Below are 24,453 nucleotides of genomic sequence, written 5' to 3'. Positions count from 1 at the left end.
CTTTCTCTGCATCAATTGACAAGACTGCCAGGTCAGGGAGGCCCTCTCTCCCTGTGGCAGAGGGGTGATGGTTCTGAATGTAATCCATTGTAACAAGAAGTTCTCTCATTTTTGCCGCCGAGTTACGCCCATTTAAAAAAACCAGCTTGATCTGTGTGTATTATTTTTGCTAAAATGGGTTGTAACCTGCTTGCAAGAATGGAGGACATAATTTTGTAGTCTGAGTTGAGCAAGGCAATTGGTCTATATGACTCTTTTTGCAATGGATCCTTCCCCTCTTTTAGGATCAGAGTTGTATATGATGATGAAAAGGAGGCCGAAATCGGATTACCGTCAACATAAATCTTGTTATAGAGATTATTCAGGTAAGGTGTTATTTCTGCTGACAAGATTTTGTAAAATTCATTTGGCAGCCCATCAGGGCCTGGGGCTTTATTAGAGGAGAGTTTGAGAATTTCTCTCTCTATCTCTTCCCTTAAGATGGGGGAGTTAAGATTAACGATTTCCTCGGCTGTTACTGTAGGAATTGTAATTTTACTCCAAAACTCAGCAGCCCTTTCCCCATCATAGCCTTTACAGGCATAAAGATCCTGATAATATTCTAAGAATATGTCGGAAATTTCCTTCGGGTCTAAGATTTGCTTCCCCTTATTTTGAAGTTCTTCAATAGTTGGTTTCTTTCCCTCATTTTTGACTAATCTAGCTAACATTTTTCCAGATTTGTTGCCAAATTTATATAATTTGGCTTGAAATCTGAGTTCTTTGTGTGTTTCCTGAGACAGTATAAAAGAGTCTCTAGCGCTTTTGGCACAAATATATTTTGCCCAATTTAAGGGATTTTTTTCCAAAAGAAAGTGGTTATATGAGTTAATCAATGTATTATTGATTTCTTTTTCTCTTACCTTCAGCTTTTTAGTTAAAGTAGCAACATAAGTGGTGATTTCGCCTCTTAGTACCGTTTTGGCTGCCTCCCAGAATATATCTGGGCGCCCTACGAAGTCGCTGTTGTTATTAGCATAATTTTTAAATTTATTCCTGATCCGTTCCTTAAATTTGAAGTCCGTCGCTAAGTAATAAGGGAAGAAAAAACGAGAGAATTTGGGTTTTGGATGGCCCAGATGAATTACGAGAAAGATAGGCCCGTGATCGGAAAGAAAGATCGGCATTATTCCTGCTCTTACATTTGTTAAAGATAGACGTTCATCCGTTAGAAATAGGTCGATCCTAGAAAGAGTTTTATGGGCTTTGGAGAGACAAGTGTAATCCTGTGTGTCAGGATTTTTAATTCTCCAGATATCCCGGACTGCCAGGTTTTGCTTAATTTTGTTAAAGATTTTTGTATCTAAGTTATCTTTCTTTTGTTTTATTTGCATGGGATTTCTCCTGAGCCTATCTATGGGAGATTGTGGTGCCATGTTGAAATCTCCTCCTAGGATCAAATACCCTTCAGAAATTAATAAGAGTTTGGACTGTATGGTGTTCCAAAAGTTCGGGTCAGAAACATTTGGACCATATATATTACAAAGTGTGTATGTCAATTGGGCTGCCTTAAATTTCATGAGGATATATCTCCCCTCCGAGTCTGCCTCAGAACACAAAATTTCCACTCGTGATTTCTTCCCTATTAAAACGGCTACACCTCTCTTTTTCCTAATACTTGGTGCTACAATAACATCTTTAACCCATTGGGCTTTTAACTTTAGAGATTCTTCCAGATTTAAATGAGTTTCTTGTATAAGAGCAATATCCACCTGGGTTCTGCATAGATGAGAAAGTATTGCTTTACGTTTAATGGGGGTCGAGATGCCTCCCACGTTCCAGGATACTATTTTTAGATTATTTGCCTTTTGCGTCATTTACTAGAGGAACGGAGAGGGGGAGAGAGAGGAAGAGAGAAAAAAAAGGGATAACATATATAAATGATTTAGAGATTTACCATCGAAACTTCCCCCAACCCCAGGGGATTCCCCATCCATAGGCCTTATTCTATTTTTATGACACAGGATCATCATCTGTCTAAGATCACTGGTCCAGTGTTTTAAAGAAATCTGCAGCCATTTGAGCATCTTCAAATAAATGTGTTGTGCCATTAGCTTCAACTCTAAGTTTAGAGGGGTATATTAGAGTGGCACGGTACCAATTTTGTATGAGCTTTGTACAGATCGGGGCTAACTCTCTTCTCTTAGAGGCTGTATGTGCCGAGAAGTCTTGAAAAATCAGGATTCTAGCTTTGTCTATGATGACTGGCTGATTTTTACGGTAGGACTGCAGTAACATGTTTTTGTCTTGGAAGTTGAGTAGTCTCGCAATAACAGGTCTAGGGCGATTCTTATCTCTGTTGTCTAAACGAGGAGGACCCATTCTGTGCGCTCTTTCCACTAGAATCGGATGATAGGTTGGAGGAATATTTAGGGCCTTAGTAAGTGTATCTGATATAAAACGACATAGGTCATCATATTGTTTGTCCTCAGGAAGGCCAATTATTTGAATATTATTTCTTCTAGATCGATTTTCCAAATCCTCCAACCTATCATGGACTCCCCTGAAGTTAATCTTTAAGGTCTCAAGTTTAGAGTTATGTGTTGTTGTTGAGTCCTCCAAGTCTGACACTCGTTGCTCTACCTCCTGTAATCTGTTGGAGAACTGTCTTATCTCCTGAGTTAACAGAGATATATCTTGTTTAATTTCTGCCCTTAGCATATCAAATTTAGGTGTGAGGGCTTCGGAGATGCTAGTAACTAGGCTTTGTATATTGGTAGACTCAGGTATAGATGCCATATGGGTAGTAGTTGATTCAGTGAAGGGGTCTTGAGTATTCTTAGTTTTCCTGTCTCTATTTCTAGCTGCCATATTTGGTGAAGGTGTCTTAGAGGTATTAGAAAGAAATTTGTCCATGTGTACTGTATCTATTTGAGGGGTTGAAAAGGGGGGGACGTGTAAGTGAATTGTTTATCGGTGAAGTGAAAAGAGAAAAAAAATTTTTTTTCAAAAAAGGGCAGTGAACAATTGAGAGGAGTAAAGGTGCGTTTGTATGTTAAAGGAGTTTAAATCATGAGATGTGAAGGACGTGGTTGTGAGAATGTGTCAGTGTAGGGTGACAAAAGGGTGTAAGGTATAGTTGTTAAAAAAAAAAAAAAAAAGTAATTATTTTTGTGAGAAGGAAAAAGGAAGTGTTTTATTTTTAGTTAACTTCCCCTATTACTAGCTGTTATGCTGTGCTATAAAGTGAATATTTTGTGATAATTCTGTTTGCAGGTATAGACGTGGAAATTATACTGTTAGACTTGTTAAGGAGGGAAACGAGACAGGAAAGAATACTAAATAAATTTAAAGTATTAAATGTTTCTAGTGTCAGCTCATATGTGTGGGAAAAAAATTAACCAAAGATTAACAAATGGAATGAAAAGAGGTATTTCACCTGTTAATTTTCCCTGTTAGAATATTACTGACGTTGTACTCAGATATATATAACACATCTATAAAACAAGAAAGTTTGCTTTTCAGGGTTTTGTTTGTAGGTAGCTAAAATGGTAAGGAATCTCTACATTATCACATCTCTTCTTTCATTCTTTTGTTCTTCAGCAATGTATTTACTGTGATTATATGATTTCACCTGAGCAATGGATATACTTTTTAAATAAGCCTTTAGTTTTGTCATGAATAACACATCAGTTTTCTTTTACACCGGGGGCTGTCTAAGGCTGTTTACAACCAATGCCTACTGACTCCACCAGTTCAATTTCACTATGAATTATTACAGCGGGTGGAAAATAATTATATGCAAAAGCTTCCTTAAGATAAATACAGAAGATTTTGTGTCCAGCAATAATTGTAATAATTTTTTAAGGGCTTCTAGAATTTATGAAGCCTCAGTTTAGGACAGAAGCAAGTAAATACAAAGGGGCAAGGATAGTTATAACTTTTGCCCCTATATCTTTGCAAGTATCTTTTTATAACAAGCTTATGTTAAGCCATATCCCACACAGCGCCACCCAATTTCAGTTAGTTTGAGTTACTTAGTTTACTTTAATTTAACTAAGCAATTTTATCTAACTCGAAGATTTGTTTGATAGCTGATAGTTATTTAACGTGAGTAGGCAACATTCTTAATTCATGTATGTGGCATTAATTTTCTTATCCCCAACTGGAGAGAAAAAGAAAAAAAGATATAACTAGAAACTGAAAGCAGCCCAGTTAGCAAGTAGATAAGTGAAAGGAGCATTAGTATCAAGCTGCTGACAATTAAATGGTTATAAGTAAACAGTATTTTTAAAGCAGATTCAGGTCAGAAAAAAAAGAAAAAGTCTGATGTTCCAAAAAAAAAAAAAAAAAAAAAAAGAAGAAATAACAAGATGAAGTTATGTCTCTTTGTTTAAACTCGGCCGTGCTTGCTCCAGAGGGCCATGTTGAAAGAATAATTATTTAATAATTATTGCTCTATCCCAGTACACCCATCAAAGTTTGCCCAATTTATATAAAAAGTGAAACACTGTTCCAAGTGGGGAGGGCGGTGGGGGGTAGTAAGTAGTAAAGCAATTTTAAACGTTACCCGTTGTTGTCTGTAAATGTAGCTTGAAGACTGCAGGACTTTTCTCCAGGGCGATCCCCCTCACGCAGCACCGGTGGGAGGGGGAGCGCTTTTACACACGGGCCTCACCTGCGGGGAACAGAAACAGCCGGCTATCTTGTGTTCAGACCGGTGTTGGAGAGCGAGAGGCCAATCCAAAGTCCAGAAGATAGGAACAGCGGTCCGTGCCCCTCACGCAGCACCGGTGGGAGGGGACACCCGGACCCGATGCAGCAAACCACACAGCCGTCCGCCTCTCCACACCCTTCACCGCAGGCAAGCAAAGCCAAAAGTAGCCGGGAAGTGTCCAGCAGGAAAAATTCACCACCGCGGGAGGCCCAACAGGAAATCAGAGTCCGGTCTCCATAGGGTCCGCAAAAGCCGGTGCAGACAAACAACGGGCAGGCTCCCACTTCAAACCCCGCGAACACCGCCAGATCAGTCACAGGGAGACTTTAATCAGGTAAGTCTTCTGAGGTTGGGAACTGATAACCTCTGTCCTTGTGTGTTTGCAATAGCAAGTTTATGCGAGGAGACAAAAGAAAAAATAAATCTTCCAGTTTGGGGACCAGGAGAGAGAAGAATAGTCTCTTAAAGGTGTACAGTATATAGAGATAAGGACCTATAAATGCTGCAGAATGCAGCTCAGTGCATAGTCGTGGCACTGCTGTGGTTCCAGGAGCGGTGAAACAGCTAAGTAGGCCACCCTGGGTCTGAGGGTTTGGGCGCGAGGGTTTCGCCAATAGCCTAATGTGGAGGTAATGCTTAGACAGGTGCTGCAGCAGCCCTACACCTGAGCTCCTCCCCCGGAGTCCACCTCCTAGGGTATGCCCACTAGGGCATGCAATTTTAAACAACTTTCCAATTTACTTCTATTATCTAATTTGCTCAATTCTTTAGATATCCTTTGTTGAAGAAATAGCAATGCACATGTGTGAGCCAATCACACAAGGCCTTTATGTGCAGCAACCAATCAGCAGCTACTGAGCATATCTAGATATGCTTTTCAGCAAGTGATATCAAGAGAATGAAGCAAATTAGATAATAGAAGTAAATTAAAAAGTTTTTTAAAATGACATGCTCTTTCTAAATCACAAAAGAAAAAAAATTGGGTTCATGTCCCTTTTAATCCTCAAAGATAGTATTCGCTCAGCTGTATTTTAGTATACCCCCAGTGGGGGATGACTTATGAGAGCGTATCGGTTCTCTTTTAAAGCCGTTAGTATCGTGCTTGCTTATGCCTATATAGGCTTTTCTGTGTAATGTCGGCATCTCCATCTACAGTATAACAGGAGACTTCTGCAGCCTGCAGTTTTTTCAGTTGGCCTTTTTTTATAGAGGGGATCATAGACAATTATACTGTATATGGCTATACACATTACTTATGCACCATTCCTGCCTCTTACGGCAGCTCACTTGTGTGGGCAAGTTCTCAAAATAGGGTTGTCATTAGGATCCTATTATGTTTAGTGTTCCACAGTTGTTTATTTTCTTAGTGACTGTACCTTCAGGTGTCATCTAATTAGTTAGGCCAATAATATTCTCTTTTCATAATGGAAAGATTTTGGCTAAGATAATTTTCTTTTGGTTATGTCCAACGTAAGATCTTATCTTCCTTAGTGACTTGAGGATAGCTTCCCTGCTTTGCGTGTAGGAGGTCATGGGCATGCTTATTTCCATTCCGTCATTTATGTTCTGGTGATCTTAGGTCACTAATACGTTTATTTTATGTATTTGGGCTTTTAGATATATTCTCATAGTAAAGATATATTCTGCCCAGGCCTGTTGCATCAGGTTTTGATCCTATGTCAAAGCACAATCTTATTTATGTTGTTGAGACATTTATATTGTCATCCTCAGACTTTGGATGTATTCAGCTTTATTACTATAAGGTTTCTTATAGTAAGGAGGTCCCTTCTAAGGACTTTTTCAATATATATTGTACAATGTTCAATCTCTTTTTTGGACTCTTTATTCCTTTTGCTCGTTTCCATTTAAGAAAATGGAACGGAGACCATTCAGATCTCTCACAGAGGATAGTTCTAGATCCCTTAACAAAAAACTCTCTATCTTGGGGGATCTTCTGTCTCAGGGTACATGCTTCCTGAGACCATCCTGGGTGATTGTGACCACAGATGCCAGCCTGTCGGGCTGGGGAGCTGTTTGGGTTTCCTTAAAGGATCAGGGTCTTTGGACTCGAGGAGTCTTCTCACCCCATAATCATCCTAGAGTTGAGAGCAATCTTCAATGCTTTATCAGCCTGGCCTCATTTAAGTTTAGTCTGGTTTATCCAATTTAATGGTCATCTTCTCCTCAGTGGCATTCATAAACCAACAAGGAGTTCATTAACTATGAAGGCGGTGTCTCGCATTCTCCAGTGGGGATTTTTTTCGATTGTCTCTGCTCTGCCATCCATATTCCAGGGGTGGCCAGCTGGGAAGTGTATTTTCTGAGCAGGCAGTTCTTCGTCCCGGGCAGTGGGCTCTCCATCCGGAAGTATTCTCAATGATAATCCTCAGGTGGGGGGTTTCGGAGTCGGATCTATTGGCGTCTCGTCTAAACGCCAAGCTTCCAGGTTTGGGTCTAGATCAAGAGATCCACAAGCTGCGGGGGCGGAACTTGGCCATGCAGGAACATGGTAGCTTGGTAAGCTAGCTCCGTAGCTGTTATTTCCAAATCGGCCATAACAAGGTACTCCCAACTTAAATTATATGCTCGAAGGCACAGCAGAATATACCCTCATCACGCTGAGCTGCACAGCCGGATCTGTCGACAACAGAGAAGTCAATGTCGGAGCTCCGTGATGTTGAGGCCTACCTGAAAAACCATGTGATCTCTAACTACGCACTTTAGAGCAGAAGACATCACGGCAAGTAACCAGATCACTGCCGACACACAGCAGCCGTAAATCTCCAGCCTTTACAGTTGGCTAACAGAGGATTCTACAACCATGAGACGGCCAGACATGGATCTATAACAATGCTATAAGCGCTTAAGATGCAATGCCACCTGCAAGTAAACAAACCTAAAAACAAAAACATCACACTGCAGTCCCTACGATGAACAGATAACCTTCTACATCACATATGAGGGAATACATATAGCATATAAAAGGAGAGTGCAATCTAATGAAAGGAACCACCGCCTAATTATTTTTACTAACAACTGAGAGACTTAAAACCTATATAGACAGTTATATGTGGAGTACAACGCATAAGACACAGATGTATTATTAAATAAAAAGAGAGAAGCGCTCCACCTGGGAACAAACAGTAGCATAATAGCCTGTTTTATGGCTAATTACCACCCAAGAAGCAGCCTCTTTTTGCTCAACATGTGCCTTTCACAGAGAGGAACTTTCCTGAAGCATATCAGTCTGACCCTGACTTCACAGTACAGTCCAGCCCCGAAATTCCAGGCAATCCCTCTCTGAACAAGAGACACAGCAAAACCCCAGACGTACGTTTCGACCTATTGTGGGCCTTGTCAGTGAGGTGCAGCCATATCCCTCTAAGCACACTGAGCAATGGGTCCACGTCTGGATTCCCGCATCACACTAAGGGAGACTTCCCTAAGTGTCATAATTTGCATAAATAAAAAGAGAGAAGCGCTCAACCTGGGAACGAACAGTAGCATAATAGCTTGTTCTATGGCTAGTTACCACCCAAGAAGCCGCCTTTTTTTTGCTCAACATGTGCCTTTCACAGAGAGGAACTTTCCTGAAGCATATCAGTCTGACCCTGACTTCACAGTACAGTCCAGCCCCGAAATACCAGGCAATCCCTCTCTGAACGAGAGACACAGCAAAACCCCAGACGTATGTTTCGGCCTATTGTGGGCCTCGTCAGTGAGGTGCAGCCATATCCCTCTAAGCACACTGAGCAACGGGTCCACATCTGGATTCCCGCATCACACTTAGGGAGACTTCCCTAAGTGTCATAGTTTGCATAAATAAAAAGAGAGAAGCGCTCAACCTGGGAACGAACAGTAGCATAATAGCTTGTTCTATGGCTAGTTACCACCCAAGAAGCAGCCTCTTTTTGCTCAACATGTGCCTTTCACAGAGAGGAAGTTTCCTGAAGCATATCAGTCTGACTTCACAGTACAGTCCAGCCCCGAAATACCAGGCAATCCCTCTCCGAACGAGAGACATAGCAAAACCCCAGAGGCTGCTTCTTGGGTGGTGACTAGCCATAGAACAAGCTATTATGCTATTGTTCGTTCCCAGGTTAAGCGCTTCTCTCTTTTTATTTATGCAAATTATGACACTTAGGGAAGTCTCCCTAAGTGTGATGCGGGAATCCAGACATGGACCCGTTGCTCAGTGTGCCTAGAAGGATATGGCTGCACCTCACTGACGAGGCCCACAATAGGCCGAAACGTACGTCTGGGGTTTTGCTGTTTCTCTCGTTCAGAAAGAGATTGCCTGGTATTTCGGGGCTGGACTGTACAGTGAAGTCTGGATCAGACTGATATGCTTCAGGAAAGTTCTTCTCTGTGAAAGGCACATGTTGAGCAAAAAGAGGCTGCTTCTTGGGTGGTGACTAGCCATAGAACAAGCTATTATGCTATTGTTCGTTCCCAGGTTAAGTGCTTCTCTCTTTTTTTTTTTTTTTTGAAACAGATAATTTTTATAAAAGCCAACAGCAAAAGTGTACAAAATAAAAATCGGCGTATCAAGTCAGCCTGCATAAATGTTGTTTGTTTTTTTTTGGGGGGGGGGGGGGGGGGAGAAGATGTATCAGCGGTGCAGCAATTACATTAACATACTGAAATGGATAAGCTTTATTAACCTGAACGAAAACAAACACTCTTCAGGCAAATATAAACTAGCTAGGATGCCATCAGGAAGTTGACTGGTATACGTAAGAGGAGGATGTACTGTTAAAGGCACACTGACATCCTCTAATATAGGGGTCAACAACTTTGGCAACCATGACAATCCTGACTGCCCCTTCAAAAATCGAAGACATTAAACATCCGTTTTACAGTTAGCGTTTTCTTTTTTATAACAAATCAATATTTAAAAAACAGAAGCATCAATTTGTACTTTGAATATATACTACAACTGGTACACAAATGCCAAGACTTTAAATCAACTGTGTTAAAAATCATTTATAAATTTAAGATGGGAAAATATAAAATGAAAAATAACCCTCGTAATATATCTATATTTAACCTGACAAAACAAAATAATTAGTACTAAATATGCACCAGAAAAATTTATTTTATGCAGAACAAAGTAAAATTGCACATTTATAACAATGAGGAAAAACTGAATCTTGAATTAAAACAGAATTGCTATATGTTCACCAGACGAGATCTAAAAAAAACATTCAATTACAACTTAGCATAATTGTTAGCCGTCTCAGGCAGCCATGGGGTCTGAAGTAAAATATTCCACATGAGCAACACATTACGCTTCTTGCATTTTTTCCACTCCTGCTTCCTGTATTTCTTTCTCTTCTTGTGGTACCTGATCATTAGCCTCAGTTTCCTTTTCTTCAAATGGATTTTCACCCTTCAAATACTGTTCACATCGTGATTTTATACCAGGATTTCTCATCATTCTTTGAGCAGTCAAAACGCTATTTTTTTTTTATTTGTTCCTTCAAAGTCTCTTTGTTACTTATATGCCCAACAGATTTTAGATGCAGCTGAACAGAAAAATGTAGAGCAGGAATATATACATCGCATGCACTGCAGTGCACAGTATCAGACTTCACCATGTGATCATCTGGGGCTGCATCATCCAGTAAATTTGGTTCAGAAAGTCCTTTAACTACCCCACTCTGCGTCTTAAAAGATGCTATTTTTCTGTACTTGTTTACCAAATTTTCATGCAGAAATTCAACCACAGCTTTTTCAAGCACACCTTGCTTCTGTATGTAATCCAACATTTCCTTGTGCCAATCACTCTCAAAATGTTCTTCAATAGCCTTATGGTCATATGATCGGAATTTACAAAGTGTACATAAGTAAGGCTTCCATTCATTGGTCCCATTTTTCTCTATGTTCTTGTCTCGCCGACGTCGTTTCTGTTCATTAACTTTATCATCGTCATTGGCTGTCCGATTTTTTTTGGCAGCTGGGCTTGCCCCAGGAGTAGTCTGCTTTCTTTTCTTCATAGGCATTCCAGGAGATGCAGGTGTCTGTCCAATCTTTCTCTTTCCTCCTCTAGTATTAACAAAGCCACCTCTGCCTCTGCCACGTCCTCTTGTTTGTTGCTGTCCTCTGGCGTACGGCTGTCCTCTTGTTTGTGGCTGTCCCCTGATGCGCAGCTGTCCTCTTGTTTGTGGCTGTCCCCTGGCACGCTGCTGTCCCCTGGCGCGCAGCTGTCCCCTGGTGGAAGCAATGCGTCTACCACGATTCCCACTGTCATAAGCATGCATGCCTCTCCCCTGAAAGCCAGCTGATGGATCATTCTGATAGAGTAAAGCCAATCTGTTGAAGTGGCTCTCTCTTAATCTTTCTAATCGTTCAGCTTCGTATAATTGTTTCCAGCTAGATCCATTCTCATTTCTGTCGTCTAATGAGAGAAATCTGTCCCGATACAGGTTTGCATATCGATCCTCAATAGAATCTTCAAAGACCCTTTCTTTAGGTTCGCTATAACCAGATCTAAAAGGCCCTCTCCCACCCTGAGAAAGTCTGGGTTCATAGGAGACAGACCTTTCACTGTCACGTTCCCTCATAAACGACGGGCTTGCCAAGCTGTCCGAACCCCTTGCTTCATATGCTTGGTTTCTGTAGTCGTGATCCATAGCGATGAGTTCTCGTTGCAGAAAACAGAGTAGACCGTCCTTTACTTAACGACAAAAGCAACAACAGCCGCTACCACCGCACGATGCTTCTGTACTCTCGGTAGAGCCGGGGCCTAATCGCTTCTCTCTTTTTATTTATACAGATGTATTATTAACCTTCATAATATCTCCTTTAACTACTAATTCTCAGACAACAGGTAGACAAGAAATTTGTACTTAACAGGGAGAGGCTCTATTATTTCAAAAAAAATACTCCTTATTTACTGAGGTAGTGGAAAAGAATACCCAATATACTTTGAGAGGCAGACTTGTGAAACTTTTATGAAACGGCCCTTATAATTAAGGTCAGAAAGACCACATGGCTAATAGAAGGCCTAACAAGGCTGACAAAGGCGGCAAACAAAATTTACAAACCTCTAACCTAACCACATTCTTCGCTCCTTAAGAAAATAAGGACATAAGATAAATCACAAATGTCAAAAGAAGACAATATAGATCAACAGCAAACCTCTCTTGCTACACCTGCCTCTCAAGAGCAGTTACCACACATTCAAAACATCATTGAAAAACTTTTTTCAAAATCCGACATAGCAGATCTTAAAACATTCATAAATTTGGAACTATCAGCAGTGAGAGGATATAAATGACTAAGGGTCAAGAATTGTAGACCTAGACGAGGGACAAGAAACACTAAACACGCTAGTCTCTTCAGCAGAATCAGGCCTAGCACAACATGCATCCTCTTTAAACTTTACAGGAGAAAGTGGAAGACCTCGAGAACAGAGGCAGAAGAAATAATTTAAGGATTAGAGGGATACCGAAGGACATAACCCCAGATAAGCTCCTGTCGTACCTAATCAACATGTTCAACAATATAACACAATCTACTCATTTTTGCAGACATTTCTATTGAATGGGCACACAGGGCCCTAAGACCTGCTCCACCAAGAGATGTGATAGTAAGATTACTGCATTATAGAGATAAAGAACACATCTGGACAGCTGCAAGATATTCCCAGTCTCTCAAATATCAAGAGCATGACCTTCAAATCTATCCCATTTAGCTTAAAGGGACAGTCTACCATAGAATTGTTATTGTTTTAAAAGATAGATAATCCCTTTATTACCCATTCCCCAGTTTTGCATAACCAACGCAGTTATATTAATATACTTTTTACCTCTGTGATTACCTTGTATCTAAGCATCTTCTGACAGCCCCCTGATCACATGACTGTGACTGTGTATTATCTATTGTCTTAAATTTAGCATTGTTTTGTGCTAGATCTTAAATAACCCCCTGTGCCTGAACACAGTGTTATTTATATGGCCCACGTGTACTTTCTGTCTCTTTATGTTGAAAAGAGATTTAAAAAGCATGTGATAAGAGGCAGCCCTCAAAGGCTTAGAAATTAGCATATGAGCCTACCTATGTTTAGTTTAAACTAAGAATACCAAGAGAAAAAAGCAAATTTGATGATAAAAGTAAATTGGAAAGTTGATTAAAATTAAAAGTCCTATCTGAATAATGAAAGTTTAATTTATACTAGACTGTCCCTTTAATCATATCACATGCTGGACAACAATTTATTTATAAGGACATATCGGATTTGGGAACATTATCAAAAGGTTTAAATATCAACATTACTCCACCTCCAAGTTATGTTGAAAATGGATCTAATGTTTATCTCAATCGACCACCACCTCAACCCAAAGATCAAAGAACAAGATGGTCAACAGTACAGAATAAAAGGAAAGAATTATCTTCTACTACACATGAGACAACCTGAGACAACTTGCCAGTGCAATCAACTATATCAGATGAGTATAAGAGAAATGTTGTTTACATAGCTGAACTTTGTTTCCCTTAAATGTACTTTCAGGCATTGTAAATCTGATTAAGGTGGAAAACAATGGACCTTAATCAGAGTCAACTTAGCCCACCCCAAGCTTCTAATAATAATTTTTTACTCTACACTCACAGAGACAAACGCAAAGATGGAAGGACTAAACTCCCATGATGTTTCCTATCATGAGGACTAAACTAGATTGCAAGAAAGTTTTATTATGTTGTGAAGTTATAATTTTTGATATGTTCAGAGTTCATAGAATAATTATATTTAGCAACAGCTAGTTTCACTTGAACAGGTGATATTCCTTACCTTATAATCATATTCCCCAACTTTACTTGCAGGGGACTTGTTAATTCAATTTAATTTTTCTTTTATTTTCTACATTAGGGGTACTATATTGCTTCATTTGTTTAATTTTTCAGAGATAGTTTGAAACAGCTTCCTCTTGCTATTATTGATATATGATGGAAAATATCAACTTTTTCACAATTATGTTTGTTATTGTTATTTGATATCTATAGTGACTGGAATGTACTAATATTTCAATGCTCTCACAATGTTTTAACTGGTTTTGATACCCAACTCCATACTTCAGGCATCTTTATTATTATAAACACGACCAATCATTAAGAATCCTTGCAATTAACTCCAAAGGCCTTAACTCCCCTAGGAAACGCTCCACTGTATTATTTGACATCAAAAGGAAACCCATTTCCTTAAAGGCAAAGAACCTAAGACCTTTACGTTTAAATATGGCACCAGCTATTATGCATCACACCCAAAGCGTAAAAATTCAAGGAGTTGGCGTTCTAATTAAAGCTGGAATACCTTTCCAAGAACTCAAAATTATAAGGGATGGAGAGGGAAGATATAGTAGTCAAAGGCCTATTATACGGCCGCCCAATCACAATTATATCCTTTTATGCACCACAAATAAAGCAACACATATTTATCAAAAAAATATCTAATATTATACTGGAACACCAAAAAGGCACACCCATTATGGGAGGTGACCTAAATATACCACTACACCCTGACTTAGATTGCTCATCCAGACACTCCTCTACACCAACATCAGTGATAACTAAAACTAACTCCCTGCTGAAACAAATTACTGTCAAAGACATTTGGAGAACTTTACACCCAATCAAAAGAGACTATACCTTTTATTCTTATCCACACAAATTATATACAAGAATAGATTATGTATTTCCGTACATTACAGGAATGGGTTTGTTTGAGGCGGCGGGTATATCTTCAGTCTCATGGTCTGATCATGCATTATTAGTACACTCCACTTTCAAGTGGCCTACCAAACCTATTACGAATTATATATGGAGACTTGATGACAGGATGCTAGCTGACCCAGACATACAGCAAAAAGTATCAGAGCGCATCACAGAATACTTTCAAATAAATAATGCACAAAACATTCCCACAAAACAATTGGGAAGCACATAAATGTGTCTTGAGAGGGGATCTAATAGCACATAAAGCAAGATTAAACAAAATCAGAAGAGAAAAAACAACAGAACTAATCAAAGATATAGATAGCATAAAACAACAACACAAATCTAATCCCAAGGACACTAACCTCTTAGACATGCTTTCTAAAAGACGCCTTGAACTAGCGTCCATACTTAACAAAGAATTCAGACGTCAAAACGTATTCCTTAAACAACAAAATTATGAGCTCCATAGCAAACCAAACAGATCTTTAGCCAGATACCTAAGGAAAAAAAAAACAAATCAACCTAAATACTCCAAATTAAAGATAAAGGTAACCGGGGTGCGGAGCTAGCCACAGAGGAGACCAGACGCACATCTCATGAGCTCCTGTGATGATAATCTACATTTAGCCTAACGGAGACCATAATTTATGTTCCCTAACTAATTTAGTGGTTTATACATGTGCAGAGGGTCGGCAACTCTTCCCTATACAGCTTGATGAAACTTCACATGTGTCCTACAACCACTCTTAAGAACTGCGCTGTCTGGCTTGCCCACGAGGCTGCAGGGACTGCCTGATTTCTAATTATATCGGCATTTACACTACATCCCTTCTTGCTTAAGCAAATATGGTAGTTACTTATGAGCAGATCCTCATATCTCTAGCCAAACTTGGGGAGAAGATGGATAGCTGTTTTCTGGATTTGCGGCTGGTAGCAGGAGACCAGCTTAAAGGGAATGCTAGCTCAATATCTAAAATGGCGGATAGCAAAGATTTCCCGGAGTTACCCCAGTTCAATTCAAGGGCAATACCCTTAGTGCTTGCAACACCACAGTCTCACAAGGAGTCTCTTCTACAGGTCAGTTCCCTATGTGCCGCGACAGATCTCACAGTACAGAGTGGATGCGTTCTGTTGGCGCAACCTGATGAATGTTCCTATCTCGGAACTGAAGCTCCACACGCCGTTACTCCACCGTCTAGAGCTTGTTATCCCTATATGAGGAGCGGATCTCTTGACATCGCACTGACTAGGGCAACTAAGGAGGTTAGTGCCGATGCTTGCGGCTCTCTATGGTACACGGAGACAGACGGAACTATGTGGTCGCAGCCTTCTGCAACCACGCACACTCAGGATTTCTGTAAGTCTGACCTGACGAAGCTGCCATCTTGTTGCTGGACACTCAAAAATACTGTCGGAGTGGGCTGAAGATATTGAGGGCCCTAACAAAAGTGTTAGCAAGTCCCTAGTAATCAGACTAACGTTTTTACTTATTTCCAATGACTATGTGTTATTTCAGCTACTGAATCCAACGCTGAGCTTTTGATATCAGGGCACATTAATGAGAACCGTATTGTTTGAAAAAAGTGCCCAACCTGTTATACCTCGTATCAGTTTAATATATACATTGCTAATAGCACACTTGCTTACTATATCTGCTCTTAGTTAAATGTTCCCTGTCATTGTGCAATATTTAAATATGTTTTAAGGACCTTTCTGTAAAAATGATAAGGTTCAGTTACAAATGTTTATACTAATTTCTATGCATAGCTAATTTGTCCCAGCTACACATACCCCCTAGAGACGTATTGATAGCGCAATTAGCAATACCTGGACAATGGAACTATAGTTCTCCCTTTCGAACATAGCTTTGCTTTATATGAATATCGCCTGACCTGCTCGCAAGCTACTTTTGCATCATTATATACATCACTATAGACTATTTATCTATAAATATCCTACACATGTTAAGATAAGTTTAGGAGTGGGTTTTTATAGTTTTTCCTTGCTGTACTGAGGGGCATACTTAATGATGGTATGGAGGTCTCTTTATGGGGTACTCGTTACAGATTTAGTGACTTTCCTTGTAAATGAGAAGCGACAGGTCATGTCTACAGGGTAAAACTGTATTATTATTTGTAAGCCCAGAGCGTCCCTATTTGATCTTCATGGCTCTCCCATATGTCCCCACTTTCAGATAAGTTTAAAATATTTAATATCTTTGCCAGGCTTGTCATGTTGTTTAGTTATATGTTTTCTTTTTGCTCTTACTACCCAGTCCGCTTGTATTGCTTTTCTGTTTACAGGAGTGTATCTTGAGGTCTAAGGAATGGCCATTTAGAATAGAACAGGCTTTAATGTTTTCAAATATTGCTTTAGATTATAGATTAGTTGTGGTAAGTGTACATTTCTAATACGGCCAGAGGTGTAGGACAAGAACAGTTATTATGCATATTACAAATTAGGTACACCTGCTCTATTTGTCCCACATGTTAGTTATAATGGTAGAATAGACCCCCTATACATGTGTCCGCTCCTATGAGCTTACTAATTACTATACTCCCCTAGAACCATCTTGTATGAGTCTCCCTTCCCAAAGTAGGTTAAGAGTCACACATTAGACTCAGAAATACGCCTCATGTGTCCTAATTGGTGGTTATGTAGCTTCTTAAACGCATATAGAACCTAAGCATAGGGTCAGTGAGAATAGGCTAGAGAGGACTCTGGTACTTCCTCAAAAACCTTAAAGCAACTTGTATTTCTTCACTGTCAGGCAAGGGTTCATTTTTATTTGAGGTTACTGACTAGGTGTTTCTCTGTCCTTTAGAGTTTGACATTTTAATTACAGTATATATTCCTTACCTACTACCGATTGGATCATGAATAGCAGTCACATGCCAGTACAAAGGCAAAACATGTTACAAACTACCCTAACTGCAGCCATATTCCTAATACCTAGTTTAGCTCATTAGAAGGTTACACTTCTGAGGGTTGTATAGCCTCCTATATACTGATTCAAAATGGTTCTCTTACAGACATGTATATCTTTCTTGGGAAGTTACCCTTATTTTTGTACCTACCTAAGTTAGGATTTACGCACAATGTAAATAGATGACAAGTTTATTCTGTAGAGTGCATTATAGTTCTGAGTCCTCAGCATATTCCCGTACATGGTATGCTAACTAGCTCCGCCCTCCCACCCCTCCCACCCCCCCTATTATATTTTGAGCGGCTCTCGCCCGCTGCATCCCCTCTCCCTATAAAACCTATTGAGCTTCCTCCTCCCCAGCCTTAACCTTTCATGTTTAGATATCCAAACCTCTTCGTATATAGCTGGGAGAGGACCATTTTAGCTTATGTTACCTTTCAGACGCTCTATAACAAAACTGAAGTCTTTTCTATGAGTCAGCCCACATTTTATTGTAATGTTTAAGACAATTGAATACGCTGTATTACTAATTATGTTATGTCTACATTGTTCTGTTTACGTTTTGGGGCATACCCTATATTTTGTATCTGTATATGACTTCAATAAAAAATTATTTAAAAAAAAAAAAAAAAGATAAAGGTAACCAAACACACCAATCATCTCACGCAATAGCCAGTACGTTTCAAACTTACTACAAAGACCTTTATAACTTACATGCTACACAAACCACATATAAACTTAGTCCAACGCAACATCGAGAACAAATTGATTCCTTTCCAATTTAAACATCAAGAAACTTTCACAAGAACAAAGAGACAACTTAGAAGATCCTATAACATTGGAAGAAATAAAAAATATAATTAAAAACCTACCAACAGGGAAATCGCCCTGATGGTTTCACATACAGTATGCATACTACAAGAAATTTCAAGATTTATTATTCTCACACTTACATACATATTTCAACACCATAGACGAGAAACACCCATTCCCTAAAACAGCATTAGAAGCACACATCATAGTACTCCCAAAACCAGGCAAAAATCTAGAAAACCCATCTAATTATCGACCCATATCACTTCTAAATTTGGACGTTTTATGCAAAAATATTAGCCAACAGATTGAACCACATACTACCGGAACTCATAGATCCAGATCAAGTGGGATTTTACGGTTCGTACATTAAACATATTACATTATGCACATGAACAAAAGATACATTTGGTTCTTTAGTTGACAGACGCCCAAAAGGCTTTCGATCATGTGGCACATTAACACATATGGGATTTGGTGACCTAATAATTTAATGCATTTTTGCATTATACACACAATTTAATGCAAAAGTCCTTCTTAACGGTATCCTCTCAGATCCCTTTGCCATCAATAATGGTACTAGACAAGGCTGTTCCCTATCCCCCATCCTATTCTGTTGAATAACCTGGATGTTGTGCATACTCTAAAATTTTACCTTTCAAGTGTCTAAAGATTTTCGGGAATCAATGGCCCTGTTCGTTGTTTTCTCTGGTAAGTGTAAGGATCAGAAGACCACTTCTACTTCTCTTTCTTTCTGGTTAAGAAGTGTTATCCAGTTAGCTTATGAGACAGCTGGACAACAGCATTCTGAGAGAATTACGGCTCTTTCCATTAGGGCTGTCTCTTCTTCCTGGGTTTTCTAAATGAAGCTTCTATGGAGCTAATCTGCAAGGCGACCTCTTGCTCCTCATTACATTCCTTTTCCAAATTCTATAAATTAAATCCTTTGCCTCGGCTGAGGCTTCCTTTGGGAGAAAATTTCTTCAAGTGATGGTGCCTTCTAGTTAGGTCCGTCTGTCTTGTTCTCCTGCCCTTCCATTCTGTGTCCTCTAGCTTGGGTATTGGTTCCCACTAGTAATAAGAATGGATTTGTGGATTCTCCATGCCATTGGAAAGAAAACAAAATGTATGCTTACCTGATAAATTATTTTCTTTCCTGGCATGGAGAGTCCACAACCTGCCCTTAATTTATTTTTAAGACGGCGTTTGTCTATTTTAAACCTCAGGCACCTCTATACCCTTGTGTCATCTTCTCTTTCTATGTTCCTTCGGCTGAATGACTGGGAATTATGGGAAGTGGGAGTAATACTTAACAGCTCTGCTGGGGTGTTCTTTGCTTCCCCTTGGTGGCCAGGAGTTTAATTTCCACTAGTAATTGGAATGGATTAGTGGACTCTCCATGCCAGGAAAGAAAAGAATTTATCAGGTAAGCATACATTTTGTTTTTATTTATTTATAAAATATTTTACCAGGAAGGATACATTGAGATTTCTCTCGTTTTCAAGTATGTCCTGGGTCCACAAAACATTGCATTGATACAATAGGCTACAATAAAATACAAAAACAATATTAATACGTAATATATGCAACATTTAACATGGAACAGGTAGGAAATATATAATCAACCATGACGGGTACATTCTGTTTTGAGATATGTAGAGAGGGATCTCTTAAAGGATTTTAGGCTTGGGGAAGGTTTGGAAGTGTGAGGTAGGTCTTTCCATAATTGTGGTGCTCTGTAGGAAAAGGAGGATTGAGCTGCTTTCTTTTTGTATTGAGGCAAACTAAATAATGTGCTGGTATTGGTTTGGAGGTTATAGGAGGTGGGAACAGCCGGGGAAAGCATTCTGCTCAGGTAGGGTGGGAGCTTCCCAGAAAAGCTCTTAAACACAAGGCTGGAAAGATGGAGGGAGCGTGTGGATTCCAGCAACAGCCAGTTTAGTTCTCTTAGCATGTCACAATGGTGGGTCCTGTAGTTACATTGTAGCACAAAGCAACAGAACAATGTATTAATTTTTTTAAGGTGAGTTTGTGGTGCAGGTGCATATACTACATCCCTATAATCCATGATTGGCATCAGCATTTGCTGTACAATCATTTCCTTTACTGTAGGGCTTAGGCAGGGCACCTAGTTTTGGATAGAGTTTAGATGCAAGTTTTTCTATGTGGAGGCCAAAAGATAGATTGGGGTCTAACAACATACCCAAGTATTTGAAAGAATGGACTGCGGTCAGTGTGCAATTTGATTTTGTTTTGATGCGTAGATGGGAATTTTGTAGTTTGTGTAATTTAGGTACCGTTCCAAAGATCATTGTGACAGTTTTGTCAGTGTTTAGGAAGAGTTTGTTTTTTGAGATCCACTTTTCTACCTCTGTGAACTGGTCTTGGAGCACTGCCTCAAGCTGCGGTAGATCGGATTTGCTTGCATAGATTACTGTGTCGTCTGCGTACGTATGTACAGTTGAGGATTTGCAGACATTTGGCAGATCATTTATAAATAATGTGAATAGTAGGGGGGCGAGAATGGAACCTTGGGGAACACCACACATGACTGGGAGAGGGAGGGAGTCACTGTCAGAAATGGAGACATATTGTGATCGATCCGATACATATGATCGAAACCAGGTTAGCGGACTATCACCAATACCTATGTTTTTTAGTTTGAACAGTAGTATGTCATGGTCTACTGTGTCAAAGACCTTTGCAAAATCTTGGAAAATAGCTCCAGTTAGGTCTCCTTGTTCCATGCCAGTTTGGATGTCGTTGCAAACTTTTAGGACGGCAGTTGTTGTGGAGTGATTCTGGCAAAAACCTGATTGATCAGGGGTCAGATAGTTAGATTGTTGGTAATACTCACATAATTGCGTATGGACACATTTTTCTAAGATTTTTTACAATACTGGGAGCAATAATATTGGTCAATAGTTAGAAACCAAGGTTATCTCACCACTTTTATGGATAGGCACTACTCTTGCAGTCTTCCAAAGTTTGGGTATGTATCCAGACACCAAGGATTCGTTAATTAGGGTTGTGACAGGTTTAGCAGTTGCAGTGAGCTTCAAAAGCATTGCTGGGATTTGATCAGTTCCAGACTGGTTTTCATTTTTAGATTATTAAGGTGTTTCTTTATTACATTGATGGGTACAGGTCTAAAATTGAACTTCTCTATATTGGGTCTTTGCAGATTTAGTGGGGCCTGATCCACATTTGTAGTTTCAGGATGTGTGTCATTTGTTAATTTGTTAATCAGGGTGGTGAAGCATCTGACAAAATAATTGTTAAAGGCATTTGCTACTTCTAAGGGAAGTTGTAGGGTTTGGTTGTTCACTTTGACAATGGAGGGTTGGGAGTGGATTGGGGGAGTGTGTAAGTTATTTATGACTTTCCAAAACTTTCTACGGTTTGATATGTTATTGTTCAGATTTTCACAGAAATATTGGGCCTTGGAGAATTTTGTTTGTTTAGTGCATATATTTCGCCTTTGTCTATATACACAGTGATCGTTCATAGAGCCAGTATGCTTGAACTTTGACCACAATGAATCCCAAAACTGGTACATTTGAATGAGGTCAGCTGTGATCCAATTCATATGTGCTCCTTTTACTCTCACCTTACGCAGCGGGGCATGCAAATTTCAAACTTGTAGGAGTTGGACTGAAAGAATTCAACTGCAGAGTCTATATCTGGGATTAGGTTTAATCTGTGCCAGGGGAGGAGCTATAGCAAAACAAGTTGTTTTAACTTACTTACATTGGGAGCTTAAGCACTCTTCCAATGTCCTACATTGTTGACCACTTCAGGGCAGCATTATTTGCAAATCTAAACGCTTAAGAATGCACACACTCCTGTAGCTAGATATTCTCTGTAATAAAGGATACAAAGAGAATGAAATAAATTTGATAATAGTAGTGAATTGGAAATGTGCATGCTCTATCTCAGTGATGCCCAACTTCCTAACATATGGGGCCTACATATCAATATTTTAGAATCCTTAATAAATATAATATACATTTATGTCTATGAAACACACAAATAATAATAATACATTTCCAAAAAATGTGCTTTGACCCAGGGTATGTACATATGTACATAAAATGTTCAGGTTGGTCAAGTTGCTTTTTCCCCTACAGAGGGCTCTTTTGAGTTTGGCCATCTTGTCTGCCCTCCCACCAGAAGTCCCCAAAATGCAAATTTTTAGTTTTTCCTCGGGCACAACAAAATCGATGGCACACATTTTTAGTAATGCTTTTTCCCATTGTCTAAATTTGGTACTTCCTAATGTTGCTGATTCTGTATATGAATTATTGACTTCACAAATGAAGATATGTTATTATTGATGGGTTCATCTTAACATACTAATCCTCCATATTTTTCTTTTGAATTGGTAAAATATTTTTTGTTTCAAAGGTTTGCTGTAAAATTATCCAATCTGATAGGAGGAAAACTAGATTTCAGTTATTGTATTTGTAATTTAACAAACTGTAATGCCAGAGAAAAGGAACCATGGCCAGTCTTTGGCTTCTCATCTGACAAACACATGTTTTTTAAATGTAATTCACTGTGTATTTGGTCTGATTCTGTTTACTTAAAACATGGTAAATATTATCTATTTTGAATGGTTGAGATTAAAAATATCTCTGCTAATCAATTCAGAAAATTGTAAAAATCATTTACTGTGTATGTTTAAAGTATAATCACTGTTCCCTTTAGAATTTGAAAATTATCTTCACTCTTTTGTGAGGGCATATTCCTTAGGCAAAGTTTACATTGATGGAAATAATTTTTTTTGGTCTGGCCCAGTACCTGTTAAAATTGCTGCCATGAAAGATTTTTTTATTTTGCACTAGCCAAATTACAACGGAACAGTGTTTTGTTTACACTCCATGAACAACTTTTAGCTAGTTGTATGCTGTCATCAATGGACTGAAGTTTTCTGCTTTCTTTACTAAGCATAAAGGTTCAGCGTTCCCTTTACAACTAGTATTACCAAATTTGCATAAATAAAAACAGATAAGCACTCAACCTGGGAACGAACAACAGCATAATAGCTTGTTCTATGGCTAGTTACCACTCAAGAAGCTGCCTATTTTTGCTCAACATGTGCCTTTCACAGAGAAGAACTTTCCTGTAGCCTATCAGTCTGATCCTGACTTAACAGTGGAGTCCAGCCCTGAAATACCAGGCAATCCCTCTCTGAACGAGAGAAACGGCAAAACCCCAGATGTACGTTTCGGCCTATTATGGGCCTCGTCAGTGAGGTGCAGTCATATCCCTCTAGGCACACTGAGCAACGGGTCCACATCTGGTTTCCCGCATCATCCTTAGGGAGACTTCCCTCTGGGTCATAATTTGCATAAATAAAAACAGAGACGCGCTCAACCTAGGAACGAACAACAGCATAATAGCTTGTTCTATGGCTAGTTACCACCCAAGAAGCAGCCTCTTTTTGCTCAACATGTGCGTTTCACAGAGAGGAACTCAGTGTGAGCGCTTCTCTGTTTTGATATATGCAAATTATGACCCTGAGAGAGGTCTCTGTAAGGGTGATGCAGGAAGCCAGACGTGGACCCGTTGCTCAGTGTGCCTAGAGGGATATGGCTGCACCTCACTGACCAGGCCCACACTAGACTGAAACGTACGTCTGTGGTTTTGCCGTTTCTCTCATTCAGAGAGGGATTGCCTGGTATTTTGGGACTGGACTGCACTGTTTAGTCAGGATCAGACTGATATACTACAGGAAAGTTCTTCTCTGTGAAAGGCACATGTTGAGCAAAAAGAGGCTGCTTCTTGGGTGGTAACTAGCCATAGAACAAGCTATTATTCTATTGTTCGTTCCCAGGTTGAGCTCTTCTCTGTTTTTATTTATGCCCATTATGACCCTGAGAGCGGTCTCCCTAAGGGTGATGCAGGAAGCCAGACGTGGACCCCGTTGCTCAGTGTGCCTAGAGGGAAATGACTGCACCTCACTGTTGAGGCCCACACTAGGCTGAAACGTACGTCTGGGGTTTTGCCGTTTCTCGCTTTCAGAGAGTTATGGCCTGGTATTTTGGAACTGGACTGCACTGTTTAGTCAGAATCAGACTGATATTCTACAGGAAAGTTCTTCTCTGTGAAAGGCACTTGTTGAGCAAAAAGAGGCTGCTTCTTGGGTGTTAACTAGCCATAGAACAAGCTATTGTTTATTGTTTGTTCCCAGGTTGAGCTCTTCTCTGTTTTTATTTATAGTATTACCAAATGTCAAAGGTTTTAAAACACACACATATTCAATAGAAGCATAACAAAATTGAAGTATTATTGTGTA

The 24,453-nt window shown here is 39.5% G+C and overlaps 2 protein-coding genes across 2 annotated transcripts in view; one reads left to right on the top strand and one right to left on the bottom strand.

Moving 5' to 3' along the window:
* The window catches only part of TTC21A (tetratricopeptide repeat domain 21A), a 161,512-nt gene that overhangs the window by 57,901 nt on the left and 79,158 nt on the right, over positions 1-24,453 (top strand). The gene's annotated exons all lie outside the window — the stretch shown is intronic.
* LOC128660136 (DBIRD complex subunit ZNF326-like) lies at positions 9,775-11,443 on the bottom strand. The gene has a single exon (XM_053713783.1). It carries the CDS (start codon positions 11,329-11,331, stop codon positions 10,156-10,158), a length of 1,176 nt encoding a protein of 391 aa, XP_053569758.1. The 5' UTR covers positions 11,332-11,443; the 3' UTR covers positions 9,775-10,155.

This window comes from Bombina bombina, chromosome 5 (genome assembly GCF_027579735.1).
Source record: "Bombina bombina isolate aBomBom1 chromosome 5, aBomBom1.pri, whole genome shotgun sequence".
Taxonomy (NCBI): Eukaryota; Metazoa; Chordata; class Amphibia; order Anura; family Bombinatoridae; genus Bombina; species Bombina bombina.
This window is presented reverse-complemented; position numbering and strand designations above follow the sequence as displayed.

Coding starts and splice junctions, on each gene's coding strand:
- LOC128660136 (XM_053713783.1), bottom strand. CDS start 11,331: ATGGATCACGACTACAGAAACCAAGCATATGAAGCAAGGGGTTCGGAC.